We start from the raw sequence: 24011 nt of genomic DNA, 5'->3' as shown, positions 1-24011 counted from the left end.
AGTTAAGGTCAGCCGTTTTGTTTTACAGTAGTCTGCTGTACTGTACTTTTAAAACTTGTACTAGTAAGAATGCAAAATGGATGACATCTGCCACACTGCCTTCCGCATTACGCCTCTGTTACTTCAGTGAATAGAAAACGTTTTGCTTTATAGCAAGTAGCACAGTGGCCTAGTCTCCCAGTGGTTGGGAGTTTGAAGCGGCTTCCTGTGTGAAGCTAGCAACAGGCTTCGCACTCCCTGTACGTGCGTGGGTTTTCTGCCACCCTCTCAAAACATAGATGTTAGGTTCATGAAAGGTGCGTGTGAAGAGACGCACGTCCATATGTGCCCTGCGACTGGCGAGCGCCAAACCGGGGTGTGACCCACCTCTTGGGCAAAGTCAGCTGGGAAAGTAGCGCCAGCTCACTTGCGACTCTGACGAGGTCAAGTGATGGGATGTTGTGACGTCTTGATACTAAGAGGGGTTCGTTTTTTTATTATCAATGGTACTTAAAACATTGGATGAACAGTCAATAAAAGTCCGATGATGATCGTAGAGTTGACTCATTTTCATCTCATTTCACTTCACATGGTAAAAGGTGAGCAAATCAAAAGTGTCCCATGCAGAATGGATTGCTTTTGGCTCTAGAGGTTCCACCGTTCTATCCTGTCCACTTGCTAAAATCAGCTCCATCAGCCCATTAAACAGAGGAGCGGACACAGGTTGTCAGAGCGAGTCCGAGAACAGATCTCTGGACCAATCACATGCTTGGTCCTTCGACAGGGAACCATTAGCTGCCGTTTCACTGATCGTGTGATCCAAGTGTGTGTTTCCAGCACATCCTGCTGCATCACGCTGCTGCTTTGTTTGCACCGGACGTGACGGCCTTCTTCCCTGAGCGCGAACATTTTCCACCTCGAATTCAGCGGCAGCGGGAGGGACGGCGACAAAGTTGCTGCTGTCCGACCGGCTCCGAGGCGTGTCGCATTCACTTGCCGGTCGCCGGATAGCAAAACGCTGCTTCCCGGATCGTCTTTTTAAAGAGTGTTTGTGTCGAGCGGACGACAAAGTATGTGAGGGAGAGGAGGAAGGGCGCACTCGAACAACGGGAGTGGACTGAGAAGATGGCCTAAAGTCGAGACGACGCGTATGATCCCAGTGAGTTGTCACGTCTCGAGAAGGTGTTTTATCAACATCGGTGGCCCTTTTGGCACACTTTTGACGCCTCGGAGGCTGCACGTCTTCCTCGTGTGGATCCACAGAGCTTAAACCAAACAGGTCCAGGGAACAATTGTAGACTTCTTCACTGTCTTCATCCAGCACACTCGCGTTAGCGACGTCCGCTAAAGTCCGAGACTTGCTTGCTGGCGCCGTTGTGTTATTGCTACCAGCTGAAATGCATTGCTGAGGCAAGTTGTTGTCTCTTGTTGTGCGGAAATGTTGATCTTCCTCATTCAAAAACTCTGTCAGGCTCTCAGAAAAAGGCAAATCCTCCCACACCAACGAACACAACACGAGAGAATCGTCCGCTTGTCTGGAGGCCTGACACTCGGAGACCAGCGGATAAGTCACACGTGAAGGCATGGAAAGCGTCAACTGGTTCAAGATGGAAGACTTGAGGACATTTCTGGCTGGCGAGCACACAGAAAAGGGCGGCGTGTCAAAAAAAGTGCTCCGTCTTTGCTCTTTGCCAGTTGATTGGTTGTCATGGAGCGTGCGGCAGTCTTCCTCTTCTTCCTCCTGCTCGGCGGATGAAGTAACAAGTCCCAGTGATTGTTGCCATGGCGGCGTGGGAATTAGGCTGCCGTCGTGCCGCCGCGACCTGCGAGCGGGAACAAACGTGACCGGAATTGCCGTTTACATTTCGCACGAGGCACTCTTACTGCTTTCGCCGCACGCAAATCATCGTCGCGGAGCGGAGAGAGAAGGTCGTCATGTACTGCCGAGTTTAGAGCGCTGTCCACTGATTTCAAACAAATGATCAAGTCTCATGAGATCGTGCAAGTGTGCCTCATGTTCTGGCCAGAGAGCAGATACACCAGCGGTGGGCAAAGCAGACTTTATTCAATCCGGCCCACTGAGAATTGACATTGTCAAGAATACTGAAATATTTCTTGCTTTAAAGGTGCATTTTTCTCAAATAAAATGAATAAACTATATTTATTCATTTACAGTTCTTTTAATGAATGTATAAAATCAAATAATGGGTTATTTGATTAGATAAGATAAGATAAGATAAGAATGCCTTTATTGATCCCACAGTGGGGAAATTTTCATTGACGAATATAAAATGTCACACAAACAATTTTACGTTCAACAATTTGGTATTTGGATTTTTGAACGAATGAATTATAATCAAATCAACTATAAAAGCGTTTATTTATTTTGAAATATCCTAGAGCACAAAAGTGTGCCCACTCAGGGATCCACTGAATTTGGTAGACATGCGATAAGCAGCGTTTTTATTTGAATTACAACCTGCGGCTCTAGTGAGAACAAGCGCTAGAGAAAATGGCTGGGTGGATGATGCATTACCTTTGCAGGGAGTGGGAAAAAAGACGGGAGAGAGTGACGTTGTTGAAGCTGCCGGCAGCAGAATCTCCAGGAATCCGTAGTCGCGGTGTTGTCGGGATTCCGCAGGACTTGTTGGGATCAACAGATTCCCGCTGATGTTCTTCTGCTTTCCGGAGGAGTCGTCGATAGTAACTAAGGACAGAGTGGCCTTCCAGGCATGCGGCTTTCGGGAAAATCAGCTGAGTGGCAGTAAATTGGGCCGTGTTGGTGCTATCAGAAGCACCCCGATTATAATCTACCGACCATGGGCAACATTTTGAATCTGTCACCTGCAGAGCAAAGAGAAGAGGGGCAGGGGCGGACACATATTGCAATTACACGACGGCCATTGTTTTGATGCAAGGCTTCCAACACACCTTTATTCCAAAGACAAGATGTCTGCCAACAAAACAGTCCTCGACAGCCCTTGCCAGCAATTTGGATCTGGTTGATGCCTCAGGCGGTCCATCCGAGTTCTCCAAGACCCTGTCAAATCACAAAAGAAAGCCAGACTGACCAAATACACTTGTACGGGAGTTGTGAATGTTAAAACGGTGCTTCAAACATTGCCCGTACAGATAACAGACGTTGACTATACTCGCAGAACGCGTTTAATCCTCTTCTACCGCAGCCTGAAAGATGCCTTCTCACCTTTGGAATTGAGTTGCGGGGATGCCAAAGAATGGGTTCAGGCAGCTGCCAAACACAGTGACTCCAAATATACATGTGTCCCTGGTCACCAACAGCGAAAGACGATATCTGTACTCCAGATGATACCTCACACAGCTGTAGGCGCACCTGGAACAACTGGATCTTTAGTAGAAACACAAGAAGGGGAAGGTGAATACAGATACGAAACCGAGGATATATCTTGTCGACGAATACATCAGCTCATTAGACCACGTTTGTCAAACCCAAGCAAGTGGCAGGAACGGGCAAAATGGCAGCCCCCTGAGACGAATTTGAAACGGGTGGATTTTTCTTCTAAATTCCACAAATGCAGAATTATTCAGAATACCGTTTCTACACAAGTGGGGTAGCATAGAACACACCGGTATTATGGTAAAGAAAATGTATGACTTGGCTTCCCTTTTAACGTACAAAGTGAGCTGAATGTGACCTGCAGACCATTCTGGCTCAGAACGTCACACTTGTTAACTCACCTGAAACGGCATCACATGAACGTGAATCATAATATCAAGACAGTGTTGGGGAGTTTGGGAGCACTACAAACGCAGCTTTTAAAAGCATTTCCATAAACTCTTCAGATAAAGCTGCAGCAATAACAAATGCCATTGGTGCTTTTACACAATATTATTCATACTACAGTGACTGCGAAGTTCCCTGTGATTGTACTTTTCTAAAAAAAAAAAAATATTTAAGGTGTTGATGTTTCATTTAAACGTCATTAAATGTGTTCCTCTTCACTAAGTTGCATGAGGCTGTTATCACGATCGATACTCTGTATAATTTCTTACAGTTAAGAAGACTGACTCCTCTCAAGAGCAAACATGATGGTTAGAGTTCGTTTTGACACTTTTACCTCGTCGTGTCGTCTGGCTCCACATCCATTCTGCAGAAGCAATTTTTACAGCATGGATAAAACACGCAGGCATCTTGGAGAGACAGCACGGTACAGTTCACCAGAGCTCGTCCAACAGACATTTTGAACGTGCTAACGTCGTAGGGCGAACTCCCTAAACGTTTTGCTTTTCGGCAAGTTCACCATTGCCACGTATCATTTATAAAGCCGGAAACCAAAAATGAAGCGAACAGTTGAAAATCAACTCAGTAAAAAAATAAAAAATAAAAAATAAAAAAAATAAACAGTTTTCAAAAATGTCAACCAATCGTTTTCGTTTAGTAAGTTTTCTTCTTCGCGTTCAACGCATACACGGATCCTGGAGGTGTTTGCTCACCTTTCGCCCCCTAATGGATCCTATGGGTGACGCACCAGTCCACCGTTTGAATAAAGTTGTATTGTAATGTGTTGTATTGTGAATAAATCAAGTGTTTATAAATCAGGAGTGGGCAAAGTATGCCCATCAAGCATTTTTTTATCTAGAGTCTTGTAATATTTGTTCCTGGGTTTCATACGGCATGGTTGTTAAGCCATTAACTGCATTGTCAAAAAGGGGAAGCTATGTTCAACTCTTTAGATTGGTCAATAAGTTGTAAAAATGATAGACCCAAGTGTGGTCGGATGTATCAATTTGGGAAAAAATATATTTTTTAAAACAGCCAAATTTGGACATATGAGGTTTCCGTACGATATTTAACAGACAGTACACGCGGCAACCCCCACCCACTACTTTTAAAACGTGGCCCTTGAGAACTAAAGTTTACCCACCCCTGCCTGGTCTCCTTGTCAAATATAATACAATTTTGGTAGATTTTTTTCTGTTGATCTCTCCAAACAATTTGGTTTTAAATAGTTAAAAAAAAAAACATCCATCCATCCATTATCGATACCGCTTCTCCTCACAAGGGTCGCGGGCGTGCTGGAGCCTATCCCAGCTGTCTTTGGGCAGTGGGCGGGGGTCACCCCGAATTGGTTGCCAGCCAATCGCAGGGCACACAGAGACAAACATCCGCACTGATAATCACACCTAGGGGCAATTTAGAGTGTCAAATCAACTTACCATGCACGTTTTTGGAATGTGGGAGGAAACCGGAGTACCCGGAGAAAACCCACGCAGGCAGGAGGAGAATATGCAAACTCCACACATGCAGGCCGGGGCCGGGATCGAACCCAGGACCTCTGAACTGTGAGGCGGACGTGCTAACCAGTCGACCACCGTGCCTTAAAAAATAAAAATAGAATAAAAAAAAAAAAATAAAATAAAACTGTGTTGTAAATAAGTGTTTTTACACCCTAATAACAAACAAAATCCGATCTAGATTGTCTAACAAATAACAACCATCCTTTCCAGGCCTTATTGAATTTATCGCCATATTTGTACTTTGAAAACTTTTGGCATCATGAATGATTGTACTAGTATTTTATAAGCATACACCACATTTAAATTGTTGAATATGTGAGTGGCTTCTTCTTGACCAATATTGCAAGACCATCGGGATTTATGGTGGGACTTTTGCAAAACAGAACATTAATGGCCTAATTATCGTCAAGCTATTTGTGGGATCTTCAGTTGGCAAATGTGGCTCCTTTATGGCCGTAGGACTGGACGTGAGTCATGACATTAGCCCGGCTTGGAAACCAATGGCTAGATTCTTATCTTGTAAGTTTCAGACGACAACTGTACAGACAACGCGGTGAAAAACATCCTGCTGCGCTTCATGACAATCTCTTCCAAAACATGTCATCTTTACATTTGAAGAGCTTATTTTTCAGGCTCCACTCTTGTCAGCGCTCCCCATCTCTCACTCTGTTACAGTATTCACGTAAATCCTTTAGTTCCGCCCGAGAAGTGCCGCTAATGCAACGTGAAGCCGAAGGCAAGGCGATGTGATGTCACACATCCCCTCCCCGCCACGCAATACCAATTAGCTAATGGCCTGTCCGCCGGATCGGCCCAGATGCTATCGGACGGTTGTTGATGCGGCTATTTCATGTGAATTAGTAGTCAAACAAGTGCCGTCCAAAAAGTGCTCGAGGACAGACTAACCATTCGACATCATTGACGGTAGAAGCTTTAAAATCATTGACTTGTTACATAATAATTCCCAACAAGGAATCTAAGGGATCGCTCCCTAGTAAATGCCTTACTCCTAAAAGATGCTCTCTGCAGTTGAGTCGATAAAGACCCACGGCGGTGTTATCCATGTATAAATGTGACAAATAAAAGTGGAGTATAAGCGGAGTCACGCGAGCAAATGCTTTCTAATGATAGCCTACAATTGGATATTTTCACAGTGCTGGACTGTATATCTTTTCTAATCAGATTGTCTGAATGTCGCATGTCAAAATGAGTGCCACCGCCAGAATTTGTCCCCGAAGGGAGCAATTAAAAGGATGATAGTGTGAATGAATGCCTTGCTGAGCTTTTTGACTCCGTGAGAAAATGGAATCAACAGTATTCCAGCCTAACGGGCAAACGCGATGTAATGTGTATGACGACTGTGCGTGAGTCAGCGGCTAAATCAGCAGAAGCAGGATGAAGATGTGGTCCAAGACCATGTGAAGGGCGCTGCACGTGTGTTTTCAAATACAAAATGTTGAAGACAATTACTGCAAAGGCTGACAACTATGTAGGGGAGGGGGAGACAGGAGTGAATTTCAGATGTGACAGCCAGCGTCTGGACAGAGTATATCCCACCGGACTTTTCCACAACCCAACAACGAGGCGCTCTACAGTGGCCAGGCCAGGGAATCCTTTCCCTTGAAATAAAGTATGCAGTAGCCGTACAAATGCATGAGAATAAATGACTGCCCATCACCACCGAGATTGTGGATAAGGCAGGCCATGGTTGAGGTTTGCCGTACATGTATTTTGAGGCAGATTCCAATATTTGACCGCGTACACTCTACGCACCATTTGAGGATCACTGTCAATTAGCCTGGTTAAAATGCCTGGCATGCACAGGTTTATTAATTAGCCTAACATGCTTTTTTATTTGGAATGTGGGAGTAAACTGGAGCACCCCACACAATCATGGGGAGAACATGGAAACTCCACAAACTCACAGAGAAACGCCGGAGCTGAGATTCAAACCCCGGAATCGGAGAACCGTGAGCCAGCTCGTCACTCGACCGCCGCCGTCCTGCCCCGCCCCCCCCCCCCCCCGCCCATCCAAAACCATATCTCAGTAATTGCAATAAAAAGTAACCTTTCCATCTGTAGAAGCACATCAGGTCCCTTCTTTCACGACCTTTGCCAAAGCGCAAAAGCTTGTACAAGCGCCGTGTTCATCATGACAAGACAAACGCAAGAGCTCAAACAGGATCAAATTTGAACATTTGACACTTCTTCGATTTCAAGGGAACTGTGCTAACAAGATAATACATGTTTTGGGTCAGCCTGTTCCTTGTGTTCATCTACTGTGAACGCAACCAGGGGAATTAATCCAGCTAGACACGTCCGGCGATAACTAAGATAACAACGGAACGATGGCCTTGGGCGCTGCGGTGGTGGTGGTGTTGTTTTTTTGAATGTTTGTGGCTGCGGCGAGTCTGCAACAGTAGAGGAGAGAAAATTCATTAGAAAATCATTGGACTGAATGCTTACTGTAATCAAATCAAATGTCCCATTCAGTGGAAGGGGAACAATACAATACAATACAATACCATTTGATTTATATAGCGCAATTCATAACAGCTAGAGCTGGAACAAACTTTACACTTTACAAACAGTACAATAAATAAAACAACTCCACAATTTATCCAATTGACCTTTCTGTCGGAGAACATTGAGCAGTTGTCCGAATACTTTCGGCCAACGGGTCATTGCGTGCTATACGAATCAGCGGACATGCAAGAAAAGGTATGTGAACCCTGTGATATTACCGGTCATCCTGCGTCCATTTGCCAGAAAACGTCATCCGATCTGTCGTCAGCACAACAACTAATTTCGTTTTCTTCAAATAATACCACACAATGACACCTTTTCATGTTTTTTTTACTGAACACAACACGTGCGTCATGCGTGTGCGTGGTGGGAAAAGGATGCGTTCCCCCAGGCTAATCAGCTGTCAGCTAATTGGAGTAAGCCAGCCTCGAGTCGAGTGCAATCATTGCGATGGGATTGGAGGCGGAGGTACAGTAAAGCTGCCCTAGCTTCCCTCCAAAAACACACTCTAGGTTTCAGCCCGCTACAATCAAGCAAAATATGTACAGTCACCCTCGCCTAGGGCTAGGAAATGCATCATTATATATCACGTGAAACACAACAGGCCCTTTTGATAGAGTAGCGCCCGCCCCCGACAATTTCAGCAAAGAAAATAGCTTGGAAAATGGGCACACGTTTTTTGGGGTTTTTTTTGTGCCGGGGCAATGGGCTGGTTAGACACGCTTCGCCTCTGCAAATTTGGTTACAAAAGGTAGAGTACTGCATAGTTTTTCAAGAGACAAACAAAGACTTCCTAATGTCCACTTTCAATTTGGGGATTTCGTTTGTCCGTTTTGTCCAGTTCAGAATGAATGCCTGTTGACTAACCAGCACACGTCAATCAGTCATTTACTATTCATTCATCACAAATGAGCGAATTTTTCCGAGTTAATCCTCCTTTGCAGTACTGCGCAGCATTTATTTGGGCATCTGTTGGAGGGGAGGCCACACCTTTGCTCTTCCCTCATTGGCACACATGCAGGCTGCATGTTCAGCAGCGTGTTTGTGTGCACGCATTTCTGGAGGAGCTCTTCATGCTGGACTGAGCTGAGCGTCTTAGTTGAAGGCTGCGTGCATTTGCAACATTAACAAAAGCTCTTTCTTTCTCTCTCCCGGAGGCTTTTCTCGCAATTCCGAGCAAACATGCACAGAAGTCCATCGTTTCCACACAGCGAGTAAGTACCGTCTCTGGTGAATTTCCACTGAATTTTAGGAATATATTTTGGGATTAAAGATCGGACCATAGTATAATGTGATCAATGCATGCAATTTACTGTCATTTATTTGGTGTGAATTTAGTAGGACAAAAGAAGATAGCACTCGTGTAGTTTGAGTAGATTTGTATGTGTGTGTAATTGTGCAATAACACGTAGCACATCGTCCAGATGCCCTGTCGGAAAAATCATTGCAATTTCATTTTTACTCCGAATTACTAACAGCAAGAATAATCAGCCGGTTCAGTGTCACTTATATAGTTGACAATTGTAGTTCTTGTAGTTCAGTTGAATTCTTTCATTTTCCAAAATGAACCAGAATGCAAGCAGAGGCAAAAAAGACCCAAGCGATGATCACTTGAAAGTTGTGCATGAAATTATGGGCGATCACACATTTGCCAGTGCAGGACTTCAAGAGGAACAGAGTGAATGTAAATGCTGCATGTTTGGGGCAGCGCCGTGCACTCATGCTTAGCACTTGTTAGTGCTTCGTCTCGCAGTCCCCCGGGTTGCTCGCCGCTAATTTGGGGTATTTTCACTCTATCTTTCAAGACCCACCAATATTGCGTTCTGTGGCAATATACTAACTAGCTGTCAAAAGAAAAAGTGCGCCGGAAAAAAGGTCATTTTTCGGTGTTTTCCATTCTTTAGTAATTAGCTGTAGAACATTCATTGGTTTCGCCCCCAAAAAACAGTTTCTGACCAAAAGGCAGACAAAACAAGCATTTTTCTGAAAAGAAATATGTCAAGCAGAACGCTAAACTATTTTGATTTTGTGACACCTCAAACTATAAAACAACAAAATCGAACAAAGAAGGTGGCGAAAAGATCATTTCTTACAGCTGGACAGTACGGTCGTCCCTAGCTGCCGTATGTTGCGCTTCACTCTTGATGTTTACAGGCCGATTGTGTATCTTTCGCTTTTTTCGTGGGATTTCACGCGGATTCTTTTTTCCGTAAAATCTGTTACTGCGGACTCACGTAGCAATACGCGTGAGTCAGGAGGAAAGAGTGGAAAAGGAGCTAACGACCAATCGGGGCTCACCTGTTTTCTGAAGCTGAGCCATGACTGGTCGTTACCTGAGCCCTGAGCAACTGCGAAGTCATTTTCGGCCGACAGCAAGTAACAAAATGGCCGCCCCCCCGAGATGGACAAAAAAGGCTGGACTTTACTGCTTAACTCACATTCCACAAACGCAATATTAGTCAGAATGCCGTTTTTCGACAAGTGGGCCTTGCATAGAACTTATTCTATGTTTGAAAAATGTTTGGGTTGAAGTTTTTGGAATACGGGCTGAGGACCATTGCTATTTTTACATTTTTGTAAAGAAATGTTTGGGGTTTTGGGGTGAAACGTTTGAAACGTTTGGGTTGACTTCCCCTTTAAAAATGGACTTTCAATTAACTGGTCGGCAATTCTATGTTAAGCGGGGTTAGGTCAAGTGTCCTTGAGGGCCTCGAAAGGCGCTCCAAATTGAATGGATTATTATTATTATTATTATTATTATTATTATTGTCAGCGTTTGCTGAAAGTAACTAATAAAGTAACTTGTAATGGAACTTAGTAACTTTTCAAATGGAGTCAGGAGTAACTTAACGATGCTCCTTTTGAAGTCAAGTGACTTTTTCGAGTTAAGTGTGGCACAGTGGTGGGGAATCACCCACGCATGTATGACTTTGCTATTTGCCCTAGCGAGCGTGGAAGGAATCGCATGTCGCAAGCGCGCACAGGCTGTGACTCACCCATGCATCATTTCCTTCTTGCGGTTGAGCAGAATGCGTCCTCCTCAGGAAAATGGGCGCTAGTCCGTATCAGGTCTCTGCCCAGGTCCAGCCCTCCAACGGCAGCTGCAACGCGTCGTGGCCGTGCCCGCTGCTGCCCACCTTCGGCGCGGCCGCCAAAGTGCGGGTGACCGTCACCTTCGTCTTGTGCGGCGTGTCGGCCTTCTGCAACCTGGCCGTGCTGCGCGCGGCCCACGCGGCCGGCGGGCGCAAGTCCCGCGTCCGCCTGCTCATCGTCAACCTGACGCTGGCCGACCTCCTGGTGACCTTGGTGGTGATGCCCGTGGACGCGGCGTGGAACATCACGCTGCAGTGGCTGGCGGGCGACTTTGCCTGCAGGCTCCTGATGTTCCTCAAGCTCCTGGCCATGTACTCGGGCGCCTTCGTCACCGTGGCGATCAGCCTGGACCGCCAGTCGGCCATTCTCCACCCGCTGGCCATCAACCGGGCCCGCGAGAGGAACAGGCTCATGCTGGCGCTGGCGTGGACCATGAGCGTTCTGCTGTCCGTCCCTCAGGTCAGCTTGCCGCTTTGCCGAGCCTTGGACATTTGTTACACGTTTTCCAATTCAGCACTTGGTGAGGGACAGGAGGAGTAGAGCAAGGGGGCATATGGGCTAAACGGGAAAACCCCCAAACATAACCGGAGAGAAGCATCAAATTATGACCTAAGGCTAGTCCTTTCCTAGCTGGCGCATTTGGCAGATTTTGCATATGTGCAAGTGTTCCAATCAGCTCTCTCCAAGTCTTCATGATCGGTCCTTCTTTGAAGTGTCAGGCCAAAGAGGCCACAAATGGCGAAGGTGACATTTCAAAATGCAAACGGCGAGAGCGCGGCTGCCGGAGGCGAACGTGAAATGAACCTGTCGCTGCTCCTGCTCAGATGTTCCTGTTCCACAACGTGACCATCAAGTTTCCCGAGGACTTCACGCAGTGCACCACCCGAGGGAGTTTCGCGAGGCGCTGGCATGAGACGGCGTACAACATGTTCACCTTCTTGTGCCTCTTCTTGCTGCCGCTGGCCATCATGATCACGTGCTACACCAGGATCTTCTTCCGGATCTCCAAGCGCCTGAAACAGGACAACGGTGAGTTGTGCAAAACCCCGGATTGTCTTCAGCCAAGGTAGATTTACCATTTGTTTTCGACTGGATGGATGGTTCGTCGTTGCATGTAGACAAAACAAATGCCAATGCCAATACCTGCATATGCAATGTGTGACGACGACCTTTCGTGCCTCGCCCTGTTGAGCGTCCTCCACCGAAGTCCGTCTGCGCTGCTCCAACAACAACATCCCCAGAGCTCGCATGAGGACCCTCAAGATGAGCGTGGTCATCGTGTCGTCCTTCGTCGTCTGCTGGACTCCCTACTACCTGCTGGGCCTGTGGTACTGGTTCTTCCCCGACCACCTGGAAGGGAAGGTCTCCCACTCGCTCAGCCACCTCCTGTTCATCTTCGGCCTGGTCAACGCCTGCCTGGACCCGCTCATCTACGGCCTCTTCACCATTCGCTTCCGCAAGGGTCTCCTCCGAAGGTTGCGCCGCAGCTCCCGGGCCGCGGCGGAAACGGACGCCAACACGCTCATCAGCGGATCTTTCGCCGGCGCCGCCAACGCCGCTCTGCCGAAACGGGAGGGCGGTCCCGCTAGCCGGGAGACGGCCCCGGCGCGCGGCGATAATGACGGCGATAATGACGGCGATAATGACGGCGATAATGACGGCGGCACGCCGCGAAGCTGCTTCGTGCCAACGGGCAACGCTGCACAGACATCGGATCCGGAGAGCGTCATATGAAGGCGATACGATTGAAAGTTGACATCTACACTGTAGTGACGCACAAAGCAAAGTCCATCAAGGCACGCTTGGTTGACTTTGGTGCGGAAGATTTCCCATCAAACACCTTTGCGCTCTCATTCTCATTGAATAGGCAAAGATGACCTTTTTCACTCCCCGTCTTCTCGCCAGCTCTCCCAATACTTTTGCGTTGCAACGTCTCAAATAGTACACATACTCTGTGACTGTACTTGAATAGTTTTTTCCTGGACTTTGTAATTTGCAGAGTATTTTTTTGTTTTCTTTTTACTTTCATCGGTTACATTTTAACACCGGTATCTGTCGTTTTTACTCGATACTTTTTCAAAGCGGGGTCGTTACTTTGGTTTTGCAGGACGCATGACGGTTCGAAAATAAATTAGACGGTTATGTTCGGAACGCCGCCCATCATATGAAGGGTTACGCCCTGTCCCGGACATCCCAGCTTGCGATTGGCTCTATCTCGAGATATGACGTCACCCGAGAAGACGCAATTCTACCCGCTCACAGAAGACCATTGAACTGGAAGGCGAGAAGATGAGAAAATGATGGACAATGTGGAGTGTGAACAATTCCTGTCCTGTGTAAAGATAAAGTCCGCAAGCTTGCCGCCTACAAGAATTCCCCGTCCGATCTGACAAAAACATGTCGAGCTAGCTTCCGCCGTAGCTTGGCCCTGGTTAATTGAATGATGTTAGCTTAGCATAACATGCTGTATTAGTCTTGTAGACCATTTGGTTCCATTTGTTTGCTCTCAGGAAGACCTTGACATTTTCAAGTTTGACAACTTAAAAAAAAAGAAAAAAAACAAAAAAACAATCCCGTCCGTTTAAAGGGTGTTAAGTGCCGACCTTTCAAACTGAATAGCCATGACATGAAGAGGAAGCATCCGGCAAAGGTACTTTTTGCTTTTACTCACAAAGTACATTTCAGAGCCTTGTACTGTACTTTTTAACTTTGACTTGAGTAATTGATTAAAGGAGTACTTTTACGTTGACCAAAGTCTTTTTTTATACAAGTAATTGTACTTTTACTCAAGTACAGAATGTCAGTACTTTCGACATCTCTGCGCTTGACTATACCATATTTGGAGACCTCAACATGAAGCAATTTCCGATTGAAATCATACAGTAAAAAACATGGGAAAAGCGGAAAAAGAAACATGTTTTGGGTGAGTACAAAGTATATAAATTCAAAATGCATTTGAAAAAAATGTTTCGCAATGTGAAAATAGTATTGATATATATATATATATATATATATTTTTTTTTTTTAATGTTTAATTGGAAAACGGTCTGGCCCCAGTTAAATAAAATAAATAAAATAAAAGTTGACCTGTGATTAGTAAATGTACAAAAACTCATTCTTATTAAAAAAAGAAAAGAAAAATGACAATAATAGCAATTCCCAGACTGTGTTTTGAATGTGCACGTATTCAAAAGTGTTGAGTTGGCCAAGGCAGACGCAGTGCAGAAATGAATAAACTTCAGCGCGTTGCTTGGTTCAAAAGGATCACTTTGTTTGCCCGCCAAAATGCAAGCTGCGGCCTTGCAAAGTGTTCACTGCGACTTCGCCGTCAGTCCCTTTCGGGTACAGCGCCAGCACGCTCGGGCCAAAGCGAGCGCCGCGCAGCACTCCACACAATGCCGCGCACATCCTCCGCATGATGTCAACACGCCTCATACTCGAGACTCGGCCGGAATGGCTGCTCAAGGGGATCGCTGCTGAGTCAATAGCTGAATGACAGAGGCCGCCCAACCCCCAATACAATGTACAGAGACAGCTCAAATAAACAGCATATTTACAAAGGAATTGTATTTTCCAAACGCGTGGCGGCATCTCTTAAGCACTTTATGAGGAGGAAGTCAAGGTCAGGGGGCTTTCATCAAACATCGCTGCGTGGCATAAAATGAGGTTCATGTGCCGGGGAAATGGATGCGCTCTCACGATCCACACATTATGCTGACCCTCACGCTCGGGGAAAGAGTCTTTTTCTTACGTGAAGAATAATAAGCAATATTGAACCGGCAAGCCAAGAATAAGGATTGGACTTCTACCATTTCTCATTTGACCAAACATCACAGGAGCAAATGGTGACGGCTGTGTTTGTTTGGGAGCAAAGTGCTGGCAAAGGTGACAGAAGAACAATCTTTTTGATTCCTCGAGCACCTTTCATCACCCTCACGATGGCTCTCTGGCAACAACTATTGTACGCCTCTCCCAATTATTTGGCTTTTGAGCACATATTAAAAATCCGTATCTGATCTCTTCGCCGTGCGCTCTCATACAATGAATGAACCGCGTAAGGGTACGAATAATCAATGAATCTCTGAGGCTGAGGCATCACGCTGCCCCATGAAAAAAAAATGAAAAAAGTGCTTGCATTTCATTAAGAGTTGCATTTTGGAACAGACAGTGGCACCTTGACAAAAGAGTGCATCAACTTAAAATCGGATCCAGTTAAGAGCCATGACTTGGTACCGCAGGCCAACAAGTGAAGCGCGCGCAAACTTCAGATATGGAACAGCAGAAAGATTGAAATGAATACAAAACTTGCAAGGAGCATGGCGAAGACCTCGAAAGTGACTTCAGCGCATGTAAATGGCCAACGTGAGCTGGAGTCGGAGCTCGCAACGTCACTCGGTGGGCCGCGCCAATTTAAAGGCACATGTCAACACACAAATACCCCGGTGTGTGCGTGTACGTGTGATTTTCAGTTTAATGACACGTTATAAACCCAGTCTATTTCTCTACATCTTCTTTTATGATGTTTTTCCCTTTGACATTTTATAATACGCAGATAACTTCCTTTTAAAACCCATTTGAATGGGTTGGAACAGTTTAGCCATTACAATTCATTTCAATGGGGAACATCGATTTGATATCCGGTACAGGCGAGTTGAGTTGTAAGCTCGATCGCAAAACCAATCAAAATAGCAAGTCAAAGTACAAGTACTGATGTGTGGCTCTCATGAAAACGTGACCTCTGACTAAAAGAGAAACGACTTGCTGCTCATGACGCTTTTACGTGGTGGTGGCACACCTCAGTCGCTTCCAAGTCTGCGTGATAGCTTTGTGCCTCTCGTCCATCGACAGAGCTCTGCAAATGAAAACACAACTAATGTGACCATATTCAAAAAACGGGACAAATTGTCGCGCAACTAAACGCTGACACCAAAAGGCGTACAGGCGGCAGGAGGGGGTGGGATGAAACTTTGCAAACCTTTGCTGGAGATACAAGTTGCAGGCATCCTCTCCGGTAACGACGCTTGTTTTTTGTTGCCATGGGGATTGTGGATGCGAGACAACATATGGCTTGATGGCGTCGTGCTCGTCAAAACGCAGCACGAGCAGCTGACTCTGATTCGTGGGATCGTCGTGGGAGGAAGTGCCGGGGCTGGGCTCCGGCTCGGCTGGTGGGCACGCACAAGTGATACGCTGACCATAATACTGCGATACTATGTGTCGTAATACCACAAATAAGTGCATCGCAATAAAGCAGAACATCATTGAAAAGTGCAACAATTTCAGTAGTTCAATTAACCCGTTAAGGCCGGGAGCGCAGAACCGCGTTTCTACCACTAGAGCCGGAAGCGCTCTTGCGTCTTTTTACCTTTATAGCCAGGAGAGCGTATTGGCCATTTTCTTCTTCTTTTTAAAAATTTGTATTATTTCATTATGGGTCTCTTAACCAATGAAATGTATCAGAATATGTACGTGACGCTGCCGTAAGCCCGCGGCGGATGTTCCGGAAATCTTTAGAGCCGTAATGGCGGTCGCCGTCGATCGCGGGAGCTCTGAAATGAGTAACGGCGGCGATATAGACGACGCGCTTGGGGACTTGGAACCAGTGGAACAAGTCAAATGTGATGTATGGTTGTAGACAATGACAATATCGAGGTCTTTGTGACCAATTACCAGAATGGTAATTACCACACTTTAAAAAAAAAAAAAAAAAAAAAAAAATTTAAAATAGTGCTTCTCTTGCACTGACACTTTATTTTCCCATATTCGACAGTAAAGATGAATAAAGCTCTCTAATTCTTTTGCAATGATGTTTACATCTGCTACAGCAGGGTACGGTACGGTACCGGGCCGTAGCCCACTTTGGATCGGGCCGCGGCGGGACGTACGGACAAAAGAAAATATCAAAGGCAGCGGTACTTCCGGTTCCTTTATTATCCGAGGCTGAAAACTATTTTAGTTTGAAAAGTGACCTGATTCTCTCCGTTACATCCCTCTATGACTGACTCTTAACGCATGTGTCAAGTTGTCTCCGTCACGTAACGCTAATATTAAATGCACAAGCTAGCAAAGGACGAGTAAAACAAACAGACGTATTTGGAAAGGTTCTTCCACCAACCACCCAAAAAGTTGGGGACTCCTGTGGAGATATTGATTATTTTGTGGGTGGAGAATTTCGGGGAAACTTTCATTTTAGAGGGTGATGCCAAAGTCGCACTTTGGTTTTGGGGAACTGCTGAGCCAGGCGCTTTAGGCCTTAATGGGTGAAAAACATTAAACTGGTGCATTTACGCACATATGAAAATGCGAACAAAAGGAAAGATGAACGGGAGCTAAGGCAGTTACACGTTCCATTCCTTTCGAATATTGAAGTAACAATCCTCCAGTATTTGGACACATAAAGGCCTCCGCTCCTTTTCTTCTCATCTTTCATGCCCGTAACGGCCTCGCACTTGACTCGCTGCATTTTAGCGCGCGTGGAAACAAAAGTCTTTTTTCTGTTTTTTATTTTGCGTACCTCGTATGAAGAGAATGCGCTGGTTGACATTGAGAGAATAGATGGGACTGCAGGGGGCGGCCAGCTGAAGATGAGCAGGAAGGCTCAAGACGCACACCGTGGCTCTGTTGACCACATCTTGCAGGAACATCTTCCCATTTCGCTGCACCACCAGCGACTTTCCCAGGAACCCAGGAGAGAATGAAAAGTGCTTTGGCAACGGCTTGGGCCAAGGTTTCCGCTTTCAATAAGCCGCTCGCCTACCAAGCCCTGCAGGAAGGGCACCGATGCCGTCACGGTCGGCAGGTCGCCGCTGTCTTTTGGCCTGTGCATGAAACAAGAGATGGCAACTTATTGGCATGGGCAACGCCGGTCGAGTGAATCCCCTCTGCGGTCCGTGTATGGCGGCTTTTCGCTTTTCGATTGAGGGCGGGTGTGTATCGACTACAGAAAGCCGCGACGAGCCGCGCCGACCTGGGCGAGAGCTGCTCAGAGCCGGTCGCCGCGCCTCGGCCCGCGCTTACGACGTGAACGGCGCCGCTCTCGCAAAGTGTCACCAGGTGGATTTCACCGGCCATTAAAGTCTGGCTATTATCAGCGCAGGCCGGCCAGTAATCCGCAAACTGCAGCCTGAGGAAGGCACTGTCTGTTGTTGCTCCGGAGATCGACAACGGGGAGCCTGAGGGAGAGACGCACAAGGAGCGACAGTCACACAGCCGCGAAGCTCAAACAAAGCGATTAATAAGGCCACAAATGCCCGTTAGCTTGGCAGTCATTCGGACGCCTTTCTTTCCTCAAACTGATGAGCGGCCTCATTATCGTGTTTTGGCTGAGTTGCTCTGAGGGAAATGCTAAATATATCTGTCGTTGGCCCCCGCCACAAGCAAGTGTGCAGCTGCGTGCGTAGCACAGCTGCGGGGGTTGGGCTTCTTCCACATGTCACAGCAGCTGGCGGGCGGGCTTCAGCTCACCTTTGCCACTAAAGTCACATTTCTAGCTCATGCGTCGTGTACTCTTGATAGAAAGGTGCTTCATTAGCTACAACAACCGCACTGAATGACATCACTTACAAGAGCTTCAACATATTAAACTTGCCTTTGACATTTTCACTTTTTTTATTGATGTCTTTTTTACGGCAACATCGCCCATTTCCACATTGCTTTATTGACACGTTAGAAAGGTATTTGCTTCCTTGCTGAACATTTTTCGGAGGTAGTCTGAGTATAAAGGGGGTATTAAACATACTGTACGGTGGTCGGGGAGGGGGGCAAATCACCTGGTACCGAAAAAGGTGTATGTTTGTTCCGATATGATATTTCATGTCTTATGTTCCAAATGTGGTCGTTTTTTAAATAATTGCCACTATTGCTCATTTGTCAAGCGTAATTTGTGAGGTTTACTTTTTTGCCAACGCCAAAGCTTGTGCTGTGCACATTCAAGAACTACGCATAGGCACGCAGCTCAAAAGGGGCATGTTGCATCTCGGTACCACTAGCGGCATTCGTATCTGCGGGCTCAAGTGTTGACTAAGATAACTCCTTTTAACAGCAAAAAAATGTGCCTGAAGACAAGAAATGCCTATCTATCTAATTACTATGCAGATGTTAATTATTGGGGCATGGAAACCAGCAAATTGGGGGAACGCAGAGTGCATGAATGCAGAGGAAAATCTGCTTTGAAAGGGCGATTTGGGGGAGGCGTATTATAGCCGAGTGCGTATTATGCTAAAGCGGAAAAACGATTCAAATCAGAAATCGCATTTTTGAGGGGGAAAAAAAAAAAGATTTCATTTTAAGGCCATAGCACCCACTTTTGGAGCACCTACTGTAAGGCTGCTGGCCAAGGATTTTGTAGTCATTGAACTCAGACAGCTGTGCTATACTGCAATTGTTTAAGACTGATGTTTTGATGCCACAATGTGACTCGGGCGGTGCTTTTGTTGCGAGTGGTTTTGGCAAAGTAAATAGCACTCTGGCTGAGCTTTTGACACAAGCAAGCAAGCAAGCAAGCAAGAGACTTGACAGGAGTCCGAGAATCCCTTGTGCCGGTCTTTTCAATCATCTTCTCCATTGACTCTTCTAACAACTTCAATGACACGTTTTCTGGCACATGTCCCTTGTGTAGGCGGGACAAAATGTCTTTCAGAGGAAGAACAAGCACGTGGCAAAGACAAGATCACGTTGAAGTCCTACTTGAAAATGGTTTTGTTGGCATGGAGGGCATCAAGAGGTCGAAAGTACAAGATTTGGTGCAAGTGTATTTTGTCTGATTCGGGTAGGATTCAAGTGCAAATTGTCTGCATGTACCGTGTGAAAAAATGACCATACTAGCACTAACGCTAGTGCGCTGATTTTTAAAAAATGGAAATTCCAAGACTTTGATGATTTATGGTGTGCATACTGACCAGACAGCCTGTCCCAGACACACAGCAAATCGTTGCTGAGGCCCAGCGCAATGAAACGAGTGCAGCGGCTGACGGCGGAGCAGACGATTTCAGCCGCGTTGGGCCACAGCACCAACGGTGGAGGTTCGGGATCTGCTCGGCAACAGAGGAGGTCAAACGCGGTCGAGATGCGGCTCTTCAGCTCAAGCGCCGTCAAATCTGCCTTGACCTTGTTTGGCCTTTGCTGTTTTGGATAGCGTCAAGTAGAGAAGATTGTAGCTTCCGTTCCACCAAAAGCAGACAGCCAGTGGGGATCCTATGAGACAGGAGGGAATGCCAACAATCACATTGGCCAGGAAAGCCACAGAGCCGTCTTTCGCAACCTGACTTGACTTGAGTTGACTATAGTATGGGAAATGTACCGTCTAATTGTTAAAGGTAGTGTAGTAACGAGACGTAGTTTGGTATAAGGTACCAAACAGTCAAGTTAGTATAGTAACATTTTGTCAACGTCCTGTGAAAAACACGTGTGTCCATTTTTACTTTAATGGGCTTTCCACATTACGGACAACCCATCAATGTGAACGTTTAAAAAAATGGAGAAAAAAAAAACGAAAAATGGACAGAAGTGTTTTTCACAGGACAGCAACGATTTGGTACAGTATACGGTCCCAGTGTATATGTACCATATAGGTCAAGTTAAAGCTAGTATGGGTATTGTAAATATAAATTCTTCTTGATGATATAGTATAATAAAGTGCAATGTAGTTTGGTAATTAAAGGTAGTAGAGTACAGAACAATACACGACTCGATAGTCTGGCATAGTAAAGCAACTGTAGCATGGAGGAGAAGTGAAAGGTAGGATCGGAAATGCGCGCAGACAGTTGGTGCTCAAAGTGGACCGATCAAAACAGACGTATGATTTGCACCCGTGGACAAGCAATGTGATCCAATGGGATGTCTTGAAAAGGTTGGACGACTTGTCCTTGACAAACCTGGCTTTGCTTTATTCTTTTCAGAAGAGTGACCGCAGCGCAGAAGAAAGTGAGGAGTGCACTGTCTGGAAAAGATTCAGCCCAATTAGCAACAGAGGCGCTCTTCTCTCCGCCTCCCGTGCGTGCTTTTGGTTTTACCGCGGTGGCTCGCTTGTTTCATCCAAAACTAAAAAGTGAGACAAGATGTTGGGGAACTCTGTGGAGCTTGCTGCAAAACAACAAAAGCACGCTGGCTCATTTTCTCAATTGCATTTTGTTTCCCCTCATTCAACAAGGCACCGTGGAACGTTTTTGTGTTGTTGTTATTTGAGATGATAACAATACCTGTCGAGGGATTGACTCGATTCACACGAACAGCAGAAGACCATTTCATGTTGGCTGAAATTTTGGGATCCTGTAAAAACACAATCGGGATTCAACTGGACCCTTTTTCTCTCTGCAAAATGATGGACAAATTGAGGATTGACTGTCAAAGGCCAGAGGATATACAGTGGACCGCTGCTACTCATGGGGGATAAGGACTGTCGTGAAAAGTCAAAATCCGCATGCAAGTGAAATGCATTAAGGGGATTTGTCTTTTTTTTTTTTTTTTTTAGAAACAATGACGTATGCGTTTTCCCCCCCAAAACATACGAGAAATAGGGAAACCCCGCCCCTCCACAAATATTTTTAAAAATGCTGGAAAAAATTTCTGTGAATCCACCAGTGCCAAACTGTGAGTATGCGGGGGCCCACTGTTCAAAAAAATACGAATTTGAGGAGGGAGCAAGTACTTTTTCACATTGTATAATCACGGTCTATCATATTCTCTAGAACATGTTTCAAGAGTTTGGAATATACGTTTTTACTAAAGCAAAATATGCGATACGACCTTTAACTCTCTCAGCCAGTCCTGTACGGGAAAGTAATAGATTTCGAGCCAAATTTCACTGTTGCCTGAAAAAAGAAATGGATCATTGTGTTCAAATATGAAGACTGAACTACAAATTGAGAAAGAAAGGAATGAAGCTGGTCAAATGAGAATAATAAGTCAACTTACACCTCATTATTATGGCGCCATGTTCGCCTCCTTTTGATAGCTCAAAGTGCAAGCAAACACTCCTCTTGTTAACGTCATCCTGACACGAGGGGAAAAAAAGCCGATCAAATGGTGGACACATTCTGTGTGAATGTATCCATAGTGTTGATGTCACAAAACTCACCAGCATGTTAATAACACTGAAGGCATAAATGCCTTCAACGTTATACACAAAGACTCTGGCAACACCTGAGGACACACGGTTTTCACAATTGAACTTTCACTGGCACGCAAGATGTCACAAAAGTGCCGTCTCCAGATCATCTGGTAACAGAGACAGGCCGAGCGCGGAGGACCGACCCATGTCGTCAATCGTGCCCAGCAAATAGGCAGTTTCACCGCCGCGGGTCATGTGAATGGAGGTCATCTCCAGCCTGTCCTGCAGCCACTCGGACTCACGGCTCAGACTACTCGCGGACCACACGGAAAAGCCGCCGGAGTGGCCCAGGCTGAGGTATGTGCCGTCATCCGAACACGACAGGCAATTGGTGTTTTCTGGAAGCTGCAGCATGACACACAACAGGCGAAACACAGTGGACTGAGAAATCACTGAAAGCTGAAGAATAAGTAGACTCCATTTCAAAAAAAAGACAACAACAACAATTGTGCTCCATTTAATTGCCATGGTGCTTCCTCCACTTGAATAAATGCCACCTTGGCAACAGATGTCTCTTGTTTTTGTCAGGGTAGGGGTCTACGTAACAACCTACATCTCAACCTGAAGAGCAGACATGGTATCTGTAAAGCTGACATTGCAGTTAATGAGAAAGGCCCCTCAGTTTAAGACTGACTTCCATTCCGACGCTGTTGACACATAGCGCAAATTTATCAACAGTAAGTCTGAATGCACCATATTCGTTAACATGCACTAATGCAGCAGAGCAGAAAAGTAAATATTTGTATTACTATATATATATATATATATATATATATATATATATATATGATAAAAACCCTAACCCTAAATAAATTTGACTTGACTAGTACTGTACGGTAGCTAAGCCTGCCTGGCATGTGAGAGGATTGACATGGATACAGTTTACTCAAAATAACATTCTGTCTGTCAGTCATGCATGCTATTAGTTATCAGTTATTAGTTCGTGACAGTAAAACAGCCGCAAGAGGGCGACCGGCCCGATAACTTGAAACAAGGGTGATTTTGGCCGGTTACCAATATCTCGGATCGGTTTTCGGTTTTCGGTACTCGATCGCCCATCCCTACTAGCTGTATTGACTAAACTATAGGACAGACATTGCACTATAAAAATTGACTGACGTGTACTATTTGCAGTCGGTTCAATAAACGCCACTGCATACGGAAATGAAGGCAAGTGAAAGTGCTTACCTTTGTGGCACTGGTCAGGTGAAACGTGGCTGGTTTCTTGATGAATTTCCGTGCACTGCCAGCAGCCGTCATTTCTGACTCTGCTGAAGCTTTTGTGTTATACATGGACAACCTGATAAAGAGGGTTAAAAAGGGTTCAAAGGGAACTGTTTACAGTCAGGTTAAAGTCATTTCGACATACCTGTAAAGTTGAGCTCGCTAATGCTAACTGTTGAAAACATAAGGCTAACCGCCCGTGGCAAAACGCCGCTGATATGGACATTTATTGCGACGCGAGCTGGTTTTAATGAACTGCTTGTTTACTTACCAGTTCGTGGAGTCGTTTTAAAACCGTTTCGAAAAGGGTAGTGTGCAAAATGTTGAGACGACGCTCAAAGAACTGCCAAACACATCACAACGTCACCACAATTTCGCGTGCGCGGGCCTGTCGTCATGACAACCGCGTCTCCATGGACTCGATGTGCTGACTTGATGAGTCGGGCGTTGACGCGAGGTTAGGGAGCGGAAGCAATCAGCAGTACGAATGCACAAGTGCCAAAACAAAGAGCGTTATTTGGGAGGAAAATGTTCCGTTTTCAGAGACACTCTCAGAGACGTCATCCTTTCTACTTTTTAATTATTGACGGACAGAAGGACGGTCGTGTGAATATTAATTTGGTTACAATTTATTTTGAGTGCCTATTCTCTCTAAATCCTCAGTGCAGTTGTGTGCGTGTGTGTGTGTGTGTGTGTGTGTGCGTGAGTGCGCGTGTGTGTGGGCGTGGGCGGTTATGAATTAGGCTCCAACCCAGCCACTGCCCTTATGAAGACAAGCGTTACAGCAAGTGTCACTAGCAAGCAG

The 24011-nt window shown here is 45.8% G+C and overlaps 3 protein-coding genes across 7 annotated transcripts; 1 reads left to right on the top strand and 2 right to left on the bottom strand.

Moving 5' to 3' along the window:
• Positions 1–452: 452 nt before the first annotated feature.
• ddias (DNA damage-induced apoptosis suppressor) lies at positions 453–4784 on the bottom strand. The gene is made up of 5 exons (XM_086025008.1): positions 4077–4784; positions 3185–3346; positions 2911–3019; positions 2516–2823; positions 453–1802 (listed from the first exon to the last, which is right to left on the bottom strand). Exons 1-5 carry the CDS (start codon positions 4196–4198, stop codon positions 707–709), a joined length of 1797 nt encoding a protein of 598 aa, XP_085881134.1. The 5' UTR covers positions 4199–4784; the 3' UTR covers positions 453–706.
• A 397-nt stretch (positions 4785–5181) lies between these two features.
• Positions 5182–23663, bottom strand: wdr93 (WD repeat domain 93). 5 transcript variants are annotated; one of them, XM_086025010.1, is made up of 18 exons: positions 23478–23663; positions 23171–23282; positions 22126–22327; positions 21950–22014; positions 21787–21865; positions 21619–21683; positions 21072–21141; positions 20886–20955; positions 20748–20812; positions 19981–20067; positions 19773–19904; positions 17843–18047; positions 17633–17693; positions 17390–17546; positions 15851–16040; positions 12019–15727; positions 10779–11888; positions 5182–5336 (listed from the first exon to the last, which is right to left on the bottom strand). In XM_086025010.1, the coding sequence occupies exons 2-16, from the start codon at positions 23273–23275 to the stop codon at positions 15652–15654; spliced, it is 1629 nt and encodes a 542-aa protein (XP_085881136.1). In that variant the 5' UTR covers positions 23276–23282; positions 23478–23663; the 3' UTR covers positions 5182–5336; positions 10779–11888; positions 12019–15651. The 5 variants fall into 5 exon arrangements, with proteins under 5 accessions (XP_085881136.1, XP_085881135.1, XP_085881138.1 ...); XM_086025009.1 differs by having other exon boundaries at positions 10779–15727; XM_086025012.1 differs by having other exon boundaries at positions 10779–15727; positions 20886–20913.
• LOC147149528 (putative gonadotropin-releasing hormone II receptor) lies at positions 8749–13702 on the top strand. The gene is made up of 4 exons (XM_086025015.1): positions 8749–8996; positions 10811–11334; positions 11700–11904; positions 12068–13702. The coding sequence occupies exons 2-4, from the start codon at positions 10831–10833 to the stop codon at positions 12607–12609; spliced, it is 1251 nt and encodes a 416-aa protein (XP_085881141.1). The 5' UTR covers positions 8749–8996; positions 10811–10830; the 3' UTR covers positions 12610–13702.
• Positions 23664–24011: the final 348 nt, after the last annotated feature.

This window comes from Filicampus tigris, chromosome 3 (assembly GCF_054856515.1).
Source record: "Filicampus tigris isolate MCC_2025a chromosome 3, RoL_Ftig_1.0, whole genome shotgun sequence".
Classification (NCBI taxonomy): Eukaryota; Metazoa; Chordata; class Actinopteri; order Syngnathiformes; family Syngnathidae; genus Filicampus; species Filicampus tigris.
The sequence above is the reverse complement of the archived record's forward strand: the minus strand, read 5'-3'. Positions and strand labels throughout refer to the sequence as shown.